General features: G+C 45.2%; 1 protein-coding gene across 9 annotated transcripts in view; it reads left to right on the plus strand.

Annotated features, from left to right (window-relative positions):
- Positions 1-12,984, plus strand: part of FIP1L1 (factor interacting with PAPOLA and CPSF1) — a 77,420-nt gene that overhangs the window by 26,940 nt on the left and 37,496 nt on the right. For 5 of the 9 annotated variants that reach the window (XM_090035927.1, XM_090035926.1, XM_090035930.1 and 2 more), the window contains one exon: positions 3,164-3,271. The exons of the other annotated variants lie outside the window; for them this stretch is intronic. In XM_090035927.1, coding sequence (XP_089892053.1) covers positions 3,164-3,271 — 108 coding nt within the window. The remainder of the gene's footprint in view (positions 1-3,163; positions 3,272-12,984) is intronic. 9 annotated transcript variants of the gene reach the window in all.

Here is a 12,984-nt window from a genome sequence, read left to right on the forward strand (position 1 = left end):
CAACCCTCCAGCCCCTTGAGCAGCCAGTGGGGAAAAGCCTGGGATGGTACAGGCAGACCTCCCTAATCAGAGGTCCTGCTGGGGCCTGGCCATGCCCCCCCTTGGCTCAGTACAATTCAAAGGAAGGGAGGGCTGCTGTAGCACCCCCCCCACCCCCCTGCTTCTAGCATGAGCCACTGCACACATGTGCCTGAATTTCCTCAGTCCAGAGGGAATGTCTGTCCAGTTACAAACCAGTTCAGCCTAGCCAGGGTAGACTAACCTGCAAAGATTGAATCAATTCAGGCTCAGGCTTTTTGAATGTCTGTCCCTAGCCTTTGAGACTTATTCCCTCCCTCAAGAAACTGAGGTTTCCTAATGCTTGTTTTCTTTAGGATGGGGTCAGCAACATTTTCTGATGGTGGGCTGGAATAACCTAGCTTGGGTCAAAGGCCAGTTGGCACTAGGACCCAGTCACCATTGCTTCTCCCTGCTGCCACTTCATTCTGCTGCCTAACAGTGATGTAACATGGGCAAAAGTGCCTAGCCATGGGGTGGTATGATGCGGTGCTGGCAAAATTCCCTGCCACCAAAACCCCCACTCTGCAGCCTGGATTAAATAATTCCATGGGCCGATCTGGCCCTTGGGTCATAGGTTCCCAAACCCTGCTTTAGGGGAATGCTGTTGGGACTCGTACATGGTTGTCTTACATCCTGGCAGAGTACATTCATATTCATAGCCATTCATATCTTTTGTCTATTCCATCCCATTCAGTACCTATTTGGAACAGGGGTTTGTGATGTGTTTCTGTCTATTCTGTATAAACCTGAGGGCTTTGGCACAGGTTACCTGTACTATGTCAGAAATCTGTGCAATGTTGTAATGTCATAAATTTAAGGCCATTTCAGGGCAGGCACAGGTGAAGGCACATGTTTCAGACCTGCATGACTGACTTGCCGCTGGAAGGCCTAGTGAGCAGGGGCATGGAGAACGTACCTGGGAGGAGGCTTGTTACCCAGGAGGGAAGCTGCTTCCCCAGAGCTCTCTGATCTGGCTGAGCTGCAGCCACTCCTCACTGAGGGCTAGGCCTGCTGGGCAGCCAGACCCTTGGGCCCAGGGAAGCATGTTTTCTGTGGCTCCTGGGTCTTAGTGCAGCTAAGTGCGGAACTGCCAGGCAGGGAGACTCTGGAGCTGGGGAAAACGTGCTTTCCTCGGCTTCTGGCTCTTCTGGCTCTTGTTGTAGTTAAGCCAATAGATCTACAATGAGTGTGGAGCCTCAAGGTGGCAAAACTCTGGAGCCAGGGAAAGAATGCTTTCTCACAGCAGTTAAGCCAGAGCAGCCTGGTTGCACTAAGCATGAAGGGGTAGGTGGAGAGGGGAGACTACTAGAGGTTTAGAGGATGTAGATGGCTAGAGTGGCTGGGCCATATGCATTCTGAGATTGTGGAGGACTACAGATTGATTGTTTTATCTCCTGAGAGTTGTCTGACAGTTCCCTGGAATGACCTGGGCAGAAGTGATCAAGGATAAACCTCAGTTGGAATGGCTAACTTTAAAACATTTAGAAAATACTTATCACAGTTTAATACCTTTTAACTAATATGTCTGCTCTCATTTTAAGTGCCTTTATGCCTGTTTTAAGGTACCCTGTGACAAAGCCCTTAGTTAAATCATTTTAACTGCGTGCCTTTAAATGGCAAAGTCACTCCTTTCAATAATTGATGTCCATTATTTTGGGCACAGTTGGTTAAAAGCAATTTCTGTGCTAGAAAAATGTTGTTTCTAAAAATGCTAAGATGAAACTTAGTAATTCATAAATATGTTTCTTTCAGTGACTGGCAGAGATGTGCACAGTAAATTATGGTTGGATCACTTTCAGTGCTTACTTCTTTGATTAAGCTCTGTTTTTAGGATATAGTAGCAGTTATATAATGATCATTGTGCTACCACCTTCTTTGCCAATCATTGATATGTTATGAAAGTACTACTCTACTTTTTTGACAGAAAGTTAGTATTTTAATAAAAAAAAGTATTAAATGTTCTAATGCTATACAATAAGAATTTTAGCTAGCTGTGGGTCATTTAAGGTGGTAAGCTTGCAGGTACAATCCCTGTTTGTCACTTAAAAATCTCTTAAAGCACAAGGCACTAGCAGCTGTAATTTTTCTAATCATTATAAATTTGCTACCAACAATACTTTCAACTCTTGCTAGCTCTTAATGCTAAGTGCTGCACAAAGGAGAGGTGAGGAATATGAGATTGAGATGTCCAGATGTTCTGTTCCCGCTAGGAAAACTGTCACTCTCCTGATAGAAACCATGAGTGTACAGATGTTCCAGCTTTTTCTCCCAGAGCAAAAATGGCTATTCAGGGAGAGAAATAAACTTACTCCAGCCAATTCAAAGTTGCTTCCAGGAGGATTTCTCTGGGGATAATAAATGTTAATATGCTTTCCCACAGGACTAGGAGTAGTGGAGCCATAGGGAAAGGCTCTGCTCAGGGGAAGCTGCTCCCACTCCTTCCATAAACTGAGGGGGGAGGGGAGGAGCGGTTATGAGCTGCTCCCCTCCAGCTCTTTGCCCATCAGAGTCCCCCACTATGAGAGATGGGTAGGGGTGTTTGCCTTGCCATCCGTTCAGTTTGCAGGTACCAGGAATGGCACTGCCAGCCATTTGCCTGATTCTCACTTTGGAGTCACTAGAATGAGAAGTGGGCAGGAGTCTTTGCCCCACTGTTCTTTCCACTTGACTCCTGGGCATGAAGAGGGAACCGTGCTGCAAGCCTCCTGCCTGCTTTGCATGCTGGAGTCCCTGGTATGGGAAATGGGCTGGGGCCTTCAGAGTGAGAAGTGGACAGGGGGTTTTGCCCCACTTCTCCAATCCCCTTGGAAATGGGAGGACTGGAGAAGCCCACACTTTCCCCTGACCAGGATCACCCTAGTCTTGGGAAAGCACGAGAAACAAGGAAATTGGGTGGTTACAGGATAAACTCCCTCTCTAGGAATCATTTCTTGCTGTGGAAATTTTTCTTGGCTAGAAATGAACCCTTGTACATGGCCTAGTATAGAGAATGGCATTGGTGTGGGGTCATTAGGGCTTAGGAGCGAGGAACACAAGCAGAGCTCAAAGAACAAAAAAGTTAGAGACACAAGAAAAGAAAGACCTAGAAAATTTATCTCACCAGAAACAGCGCCTCTTCTCAGGCACAGACAAGCACTGCCTCCAGAAAAGCCAGTGCAGGCATCAGGAAATGGCAGGAACGATATGGGAGGGCCGGATCACCTGACATAAGGTAAGAGAAACAAAAAAAGAAAAAATAGGGTACAATCCTTCTTTAACATTTTAAATCCTTCCTCCCCTCCTCCCTTCTCTCCTCCTCCTCTGCATCCGCCCCCCCCCCCACACACACACACAATGTTTTTGTCATTGGTGAGAAATTGTCCCACTTACCTTTGCAAATGTACCCTACTTAGAGCTGCTATGTGGCTTCTTGGATATATTCTTATGCCTAGATATTGCAGCACATATTTTCCTTCATTTGGGAGTTTGAAAACAGGTGGTAATCATAGTATTTATGTGTGCAAAGCTAAAATTGAACATGATTTTTTTTCAATTGTATTCAGTGTTTGTATCGGCTGTGCATCCTAACACCCAAATAACTTTTCCTCCATGGTATATAATAGTAATGGTTATTTAGGCATATGTTAGCTGTTGTATCAGATGATTAAAAATAAAAAATCTACAACTAAATAAGATGGAAAACAAATACAAACGGTGGCAATGCATGGGGGTGCATGTGTGCCCCCTGAGAGCGCCGGTGTAACCCCTGACTGGTCCTGCTTGATGCGTAGGTGATGGGCAGGGGGGCAGGTGGGAGTGTCAGAGCCCTCCCAGCAAGCACTGGCTGATCACTACAGCTGTTCCCAGAAGCAACCGCAACCACTCCCGGAAGCGGTGATCGGCGACAGGGGGACCCTCCCTCTTGGTCGGCGGGACTGATCACAAGGGAGCAAGTGCCCCCCTGACTAAGGTGATACCAGTTTCCCATGAATACAGCTGTTTAATTTGGAAAAAAAATGGAAATGAGTGTACACAGCATGAATATTCCTGTATGGAAAATGTGTAATGAAAGAGTTCTTCTTGTGAAGAACATTTTTGATGATGTCTCTTATTTTAGTTCAGTTGTTTGATTTTGTTTTTAAGAACCTGGTTTAAATGGAAAATTAAACTCATTCAGTAGGTTAATGATATAATATATAATCCTCAAACAAAACAAAAAAAGAATTTATTCGAAATGATTTAATACAAGGGTGTCAAGCTTTCCCAGCTCTATGGGCCAAATCTGGTTGTGTTGCAAGCCAGTTGCAGACCTACAACCAGTAGGATTTGGGTTAAAACAGCTATTACTTTCCAGGCTCTCCAGAGCCCTGCAGGCCAAGGAAAATGTCAGTATTTTTGACACTGTTGATTTGGTACATATGCAAGACCGTGGCCAAATACAGTAATCATTTAGAAATTTTTAGCAGCTTAGCAGAGAGATCTACCCGTGTTTGTAAAAAATTTAAAACACTGAAAAAACTCCTTGAACAGATCACTTCCTGGATCATGAACAAATTTATGAGCATATTCCAGGCTGGCTTAACCAGCCACATTTCTGTTAGTTTTTTGCTGAGTAGTATGTTTCTTAGGTTATATTGTAAAGTTATTAAAAATGGTATCTCTTGAACACTTTAGGTATAAAATTGAAAAGTTTCATTTCCAATCTAGATGTAAAAACTCATCTCCTCTATTCAAGTAATAGCTGATGTAATTCTCCATAACATTTTTTTTTATGTTGAAATTAATTTTTTAACTTTTCCTTCCCACTTCCCTAGAGCTCCTGTACAACACCAGTGTCATTATATTCTACTCATCTGTGTTTTTTAAATATTAAATTTATTCTAATGTGTTAGCACATAGAACTTGTACTTCAATAGTCAAACTTGTTTTCCAAACTTCCTGGTGTGGAGGCAGGAGAGTTTTTATTTTATTTTTATTTTTTTAGCAAATTCCAGAACTTCTGCTAGATTTCCAAGTAAGCATTTTTGTCGTTTTTGGTCTGTAGAATACTGAATTGATAGTAATGGAGAAGTTGTCCTAAAACTTCCCAAAGTTTTGGGGGTTTTTTGTTTTTGTTTTTTTAAACCCAGTCAGTGATTTTAGGGGTATCACTTCTTTTCCAGGCTTTTGCAGTTGCAGTTCTTGCAGCCACTGGAAGATGTGATCAGTTCCCTATAATACTTGTATTGCAGAGTTCTCAGAAAGGTTCAGTAGGGCCAAGGGGTTATCTGATAGTTGACATCCTGTTAGTTCCCTCACCATGTCTCCAACATTTTTTCCAGAACAGCTTAATCTGGCATGTCGCACCACATTTGGTAGAATCCTTCCAACTGACCACACACCCTCCAAAATTTGCCTGTTTCTATACCATGTATACATTTAATTTTAAGTGGGGTGAAATGCTATTAATATAACTTTTTTTTTTAGTAATTTTTTTTTATTACGAGTCAGCCAGGTATGAGAGAACCACTTTTCCAGTTGACCTCCCCAAACTTCTTAATTATTTATTTACTGTCTATTCTTCTAATTTTATTACTAAAAAAGAGAAAATGAGCTGTTGTATGTCACAGTGGAACTCTCCATTAGCACAAAGATATCTTGCCATTTCGAAAATCATTTGTCAGCATTCTGTTTTACAGTATTCCAAGAAATGTTCAATAAATGTCAATGAACATAGAAATGAGTAGGAAAAATATCTCTAATTCTGTGAATTAGCATATAACAAGGGGTGAAATTTCAAAGATCTTAAAATATTTTTAATTAATATCTTTTCAATATGTGCAGAACAAACTTTAACCCATATTTCTTTCTTAATTGCTATGTATAGTTAAACAAATGAATGAATTTGACAGTCTTAAATCTGCTAGTCTCAAAATAAATACCTGACAATTGTGAAGGAGTCAGATGCAGCCTAAAAACATGCCTGTGGTGACAGCACAAGAAGAAACAAAGTATTATTTTATTAGGCAGTGGCTTCTAAAGTGAGATATAAATGCATAATAATTAGTAGTGAGTAGCTTAATAATTGGTCCCTGACATATTTTGTACCTATATCTTTGGAAAAGTTCAGTTTTTGTTAATATATTTTATTGCTCATGATTTCATTTCTGGTAAAGATAGGAGTCGGTTATGTCTGTTAAGAACTTCCAAACAGAGCTGCATCACATTTTTCCTTCCTTTTGTTGATTGAAAACTAAACACATGCTGTTCACCATATGAAAAATATGGTCCTTTGCATTCAATTCCTTGGTGAATAGTGGTGGTGTGAATAAAATGACATATGAATAGCTGTTCTTTGGCTAGAGTGGAACCATTCACTGTTGCTGGATCATTCAGGTTATACAACAGTTCCACTCATGTGCATGCCTCCAACATCCATGATATTGGTTTACAGCAGGGGTGGGCAATTATTTCAGCTGGAGGGCTACTTACTGAGTTTTGATGAGCTGTCAAGTGCCACAGTGTTAGCACTGTCCCTTGACAGGTGCCCTGCCCCCTGATCACCATTTTGGGACCAGAAGTCCTGTCCCTAACTCCTGATCCTTGTCACCAGAAGGCCTTCCCCTTGCCGCCTGGAAAAGCTCAGGCTCAGGGGTGACCTGGTAGCAGCCTGTAAGTGCATAAGAGGCTTGCATCAGGATCTGGGGGGAATGTCTGTTCACCAGAGCACCCCCAGGGATGACAAGGACCAACGGTCACAACCTTCTCCAAGACTGTTTCAGGCTGGGCATAAGGAAAAACTTCTTTACTGTCCAAGCCCCCAGGGTCTGGAACAGACTGCCTCCAGAGGTGGTGCAGGCACCTACTCTGAACTCTTTTAAGAAACATTTGGATGCTTATCTTGCTGGGATCCTTTGACCCTAGCTGAGTTCCTGTCCCTGGGGCAGGGGACTGGACTTGATCTTATGAGGTACCTTCCAGCCCTAATGTCTGTGAAATCTATGAAATATACTAAAAATCAAACACCTGCTCTAACATATTTCAGTTTTATTTCAAAAAATATTTTTGTCCTGATTTACATGCATTTATGTAGTATGTATCTACAGGTGATTTGCATAATATCGCAAAATAAAGGCTTACTCTTGTATATTATGTGTAGGGTGTGGTTGGGGGTTGTGTGGTGAGGGTGTGTGGATAGGTGTGGGGTTGTGGGGGTGTGAGATGTTTGGATTGGTATGGGGTTTGTGGGGAGGTGGGTGTGGCTCTTGGGGAGGTGTGGCTGTGTGGGGGGGTAGGGAGTGGGGTTTGTGGTGCGGGTGTAGAGAAGGTGTTCTGGGAGCCACAAGTGGTGCCATAAAGTGGGGCTAGGCCACTAGCTTTATTGTTCAGGACTCCCTACACCTCGCATGCGGCTCTTGGGACTCAGCTAAAGCCATGCTCTATGGGGGGGGAAAGGGGTGGAGCTCAGCACGATGGAGCTGGCAGCCCAGCCTCACTCCCTAGTGCCATGTGCAGCTCCTTAGCCTTCGCTGGGAAACAAGCAGTGGGGCTGAGCCAGCCTTTCTCCATTGCACGGAGCTCCCTGCCACTTCTAGCAGAGTCCCAGTTTCTGCACATGGTGGCAGGGAAGGCTGCCAGCTCCATCATTCCAGGAGCTGCACATGAACCTCGGGGAGCCCCGCACAATGGAACTGGGCTGACCAAGGCTCCATGCTTTCGCTGGATGTGGGCCCTGTGCTCCAGGCTCCAACATTCCCACTGGCCTCTGCTCTGCTCTTCTACCCAGCTGCAGCTTCCCCCACGCCTGCTGCCACCTCCCTGCCTGCTTCTTGGAGTACTGCAGTAGGGACACAAAGAGGAGCCACTGGAGGCCAGGGGAGCCAAGCAGTTCCCTAGGCAGTGGCAGCAGTGGCCCCACCCAGAAGCTGTGCACTGGTCAGGGCTGTGGATGGAGCTGGGGCCCTCCCACACACAAGATTGGGAGCAAAGCATGCTGCTCCAGCAGGAGTAGTAAGGGCTATGCCCCAGGTGGAGCACAATGGGGCAGCCATGGGCTGGGCCAGATGCAGTTAATTGGTGGGTGCCGGACCACTGACTGAATAAAATTGCCTGGTGGGCTGTATTTTGCCCGGCCTGGTCTGCAGTGTCCATGGAGCTGTCTTTGTGTTCAAGTGCTATATGAACAAAACAGGCCCAGCTTCCTTTCAGTACTTTCCTTAATGCTCAAGGCAGGAAGAGGCCTGTGTAGTGTCTGCTTATTCTGGCTTAAATTAGATTGTAGTCATATACTCCCCCCCCCCCCCCATAGTGTTTTATGACCAAAAAAAATTCTCTAAGACATACCCCTAATACTGGCATACAAGATGTGATGGTTGAATCAGTTGACTGAGTCTCTAGGATTTAAGCCTCCCTCTCTTGTAAAGCTACTGTCCTTGGTGAGGGGCACATCCCTGACACTTGCTAAATTGTCCAGTTCTACTGGAGTGCTTGATTAAAGTCTCATCACAGTCTCAGATAAAATAGCTGTTGAGCTTGAATAGTGGCTTCTCTACTGGTGTTCCTGTGAGCAACGCTGCTTCTGTGCATTGTCAGGCTTATTCTTTGTCAAAGAAATTGCACCTTTCAATTACCAAGTTGGTTTTTGGTATTTTATCTTGGTATCAAAGTTGTTCTCAGTACCAAGTAATCTTATTGTGACTATGTAAGCCTCATATCCTTTGCAGAACTTAGGTCAGGTAGAGGTAGTACTTTTAGAATTCAAGGGAAGCTGTTTTTATTTCCATTTGTTTTTTCTGCCAAAGAAGAAAGGGCATAGGGGTGTCCCATGGTGGGCTTTGAACTTCTTGACATATTTATCCTTCATTTCCAAATCAGGATGGTGACTTTTGGCACTGTAGTTATCTTACCTCCAGGACTGCTTTGTAGCGCTTTAAACTGTGAAACACCTAAAACTTGTATGGATAAAATGAGCTTGGATTAGCAATGGAAATAAAAAGCAATAATGCAACACAAAATGCAGTGCAATAACGTAATGCAATACACTATTATATTACATTGGTGAGTCTCAGCAGGGTGACACAGCAGCCTGGGGTTTTGTGAGATCCTGCTAAGGGTGCTGTGAGGTGTATGGTAAGTGTTTGCTCTCCACCTCCTCTTCCCACCCCTAAACCATCTTGCCCTTGCATGAAGAGGTAAGCATTGTAATAAATTCATTTTTTACATGTGCTGCTTAATTCGTAAATGTTATGGAAGCAGTGCTTGAGTCTAAAAGATTGACAACTACTTCATTAGGTTATAAGAAAAGAAGAAAAAAGAAGCATAGTTTCATTATGTAATGGGGAGAAATTCTGATGTAGATGAGATTTCTTCTAGCTGTACATTTCTTCCTGATGACCAATATATAACATATACTACCACTCCAACTAAAAAGACTGGGTAAAAACAGTAACTGTGATTCTTTGAGATGTATTTTTTGTATGACTCATCCTCCGTTTTCACTTCTATGGAGACCTTAACAGAATCCATAGAAAGAAGTAGGCCATAGTTGTGCCTACTCAACTCTGTAGGACCTGGAACAGAGGTATCAAAACTCACCTTTGTCCCCAGGCTGGAACTATGGAGCCAGCAGCTGCAGTCAGTTCATGGGGAGGCAGTGGCACAGGTTCATCTTCAGGCTGCATGGGCCTGGATCTTTGTCACCAAAGACCACGTCCACCCTTAATTCTATGGTATGTTGTTCTGGTAGGTTGCCAGACTGCTACTGGTAATCACTTCTGGTAGGTTGCCAGATTATCAGTGAGTTAGATAGAATAGTTTTGTATTCCCCCGGGACACCCATGACCTAGAATAAGGAGTCAGGATGTGATAGGTTATACACTTCTACGTTTGTACCAAACTACAACTGCTAGAAAGAGCAACAAAAAAGTTTTCCAAATTCAGAAAATTAATTTTGAGTAGTAAAATGGAGTATTTTGGTCCATATAGTTGTGAACTGTCAGGCTGAGTTCTTTGTAGACTGAAGAGCAAATAATTCAGGGAACTCCTATGGCTTGTGCTTATACAGGCAATCTAACTGAATGATTTGGCATTTGTATCTGTGAATGTGTGTCAACCTGTTCTTCTTAATAGGTTTGATAGGGCTCCGTTAGTCTCATTTTTACTGACCAGTAAATACAGGGCCATAGCAGAAAAAAGCAACAGAATCTAAACAGCAAAATTTCCAATTTAAAATTGCCTTAAAGTTCTGCTATTATTCTACATTTTTCAGTCTTTAAAATATTAGTTCCTAATAGCTGGATATTTAATCAATAATAGAGTATTGACTTAAGTAATTTGGTGTTATATTTCATTTTCTTTGATTTGATATCTTATAGTCTGCTCCTTTACTGCCATTATTTAAATGTTTTGTTAGAAGATTGTGCATTTCTCTTAAAACTGCATTCTCCAGTTTTTAGTTTTGGAATTTTGCACCAAAATGCAGAGTTGCTGAATTAGCGCAGCTGTAATTAAAGCTTATAGTTTCATAGTTTCATAGTTGCTAGAGTCGGAAGGGACCTAGGTAGATCATCTAGTCCGACCCCCTGCCTTAGCAGGAAAGAGCACCGGGGTCAGATGACCCCGGCAAGGTGCTCATCTAACTTCCTTTTAAAAATCCCCAGGCTAGGAGCCTGCACCACTTCCCCTGGAAGCTGGTTCCAGGCCCTAGCCGCCCTGACTGTGAAGTAGCGTCTCCTAATATCTAATCTAAACTTACCCTCCGCCAGTTTGTGACCATTATTCCTAGTCACTCCTGGCAGCGCACGGGGGAACAGGGACTCCCCCAATACCTGCTGATCCCCCCTGACCAGTTTGTAGCAGGCCACAAGGTCCCCCCTTAACTTTCTCTTGTGGAGGCTAAACAGGTTCAGGTCCCGTAGCCTCTCCTCATAAGGCCTGCCCTGCTGACCCCTGATCATACGAGTGGCCCTCCTCTGAACTCTTTCCATATCGTCCACGTCCCTCTTGAAGTGTGGCGCCCAGAACTGGACGCAGTACTCCAGCTGCGGCCTGACCAGTGCCGCATAGAGGGGTAGGATCACCTCCCTGGACCTGCTCGAGATGCATCTGTGGATGCATGACAGGGTACGGTTGGCCTTCTTGACTGCCTCCCCACACTGCCGGCCCATGTTCATCGTGGAGTCAATGACGACTCCAAGATCCTTTTCCGTCTCCGTGCTGGCAAGAGGGGAGTTCCCCAACCTGTAAGTGTGGTGCCGGTTCTTCCTCCCCATGTGCAACACCTTGCACTTATCAGTGTTAAACCCCATCCTATTCTCATCCGCCCACCGTTGCAACCTGTCAAGGTCAGCTTGTAGCCTATTGCACCCTTCTAGTGCACCCACATCCCCCCACATCTTAGTGTCATCAGCAAACTTGAACAGGGTGCTTTCTACCCCATCATCCAAGTCACTGATGAAGATGTTGAACAGTGCGGGCCCGAGGACCGAGCCCTGCGGAACCCCACTGCCCACATCCTTCCAGGTCGAGAAGAACCCATCCACTACCACCCTCTGGGTGCGGCCCTCCAACCAGTTGGCGACCCATTTGACTGTGTGGGCATCGACACCACAGTCTCCCAGCTTTTTGATGAGGACAGGGTGAGAGACAGTGTCGAAAGCCTTCCGGAAGTCCAGAAAGACTACATCCACAGCAACCCCTGCGTCTAATGATTTGGTGACTTGATCGTAAAAGGCCACCAGGTTGGTCTGACAAGACCTGCCACTGATGAACCCATGTTGGTTGCCCCTGAGCATGCATTCCCCCGCAAGGCCCTCCTGGATGTGTGCCAGGATAATTTTTTCAAAGAGCTTACCCGGCTTCTGGAGCACATGTGAAAGTTCCCGTGCCAGTTGCATCAGGTGGGGCTAGCTTAGCAGTGCCTGCAGCTGGCTGTGTACGAAGCCTTTCAGCCTCTGCTCTTCTACATGATGCCCTTGAGCCCCAGCCTGGGGACAGCTTCCTGAGCCTGCCCTGCAGGGCTAGGGAGAAAGGTGGGAGCCTTCCTGGCTGCCCAGGCCTGGGTGGTCTCTGGGCCAGGCTCTCCTTCCTCTGCCCAGGGTAGGCCCACAGGACTATTCTAAGGCTGGAGAAATGGGGCCACTCCTCTGCAGCGGGGCCCCGGGTCCTGGCAGCTGGACTCCAGGAGGGGAAGGGCCCCTTCCCTTCCTGGTGCTGCCACTGCCAGGGGCATGGCAAGCCCCTGTGCCATGTGAGGAAAACTGAAGGGACCTAGCCTTGGGAAGAACAAGACCCAGCTGGACTGAGGAGCTGGGGGATGGACCCTGGGTACTGCAGGTTGAGTCATGCTGGGCTGGGCAGGGCAGCTAGGCCCACTTCTCCCTGCCCCAGTCATATCTTTGTGGCATTTGGCACCTTTTACAATGCCAGCCCGCAGTTTGTACCATGCCAGCATTTGGGACACCGTGGCACCTACTCCGCTATTCTCCAGCCCAGCCTGCCAGTGAGAAGATGGGGCTGTGTCCAGGGTCACCCTGGCTCACAGGAGGGGAACCCAGGCATCTGGGGCCCTGGTCTGAAGGCATAGTTATCAAAAAATATAATAATAATCAGCTACAACGGAAATTGCACTCAGCTGACCATAGGAATCCCAGTGGAGTCTAAGGGAGAAGACAGTCCCTTAGATATGTAGAGTCCAGACCATTTCATGGCTTATAGATAAAAAACAGCACCTTGAATTGCACCTGAAATGTTATTGGAAACCAGTGTGTTCCTGGCGACTCATCACTATCAGAAGACAGGCCAAAATGAATAGACGGAGAAACTGACCTTTCCTAGTCCTTCAGAGATACTGAAACTGTCATCCCATCTCATGTTGTGATAGTGTTGGAGTGGTGTTGTAGCTGTGTTGCTCCAGAAAATGAGAGGCAAGATTTTTTGGGGGTGATTATTTTTTAATTGGACCAGCGG

This window comes from Crocodylus siamensis, chromosome 2, assembly GCF_052110815.1.
Source record: "Crocodylus siamensis isolate JL-2025a chromosome 2, ASM5211081v1, whole genome shotgun sequence".
NCBI lineage: Eukaryota > Metazoa > Chordata > Crocodylia > Crocodylidae > Crocodylus > Crocodylus siamensis.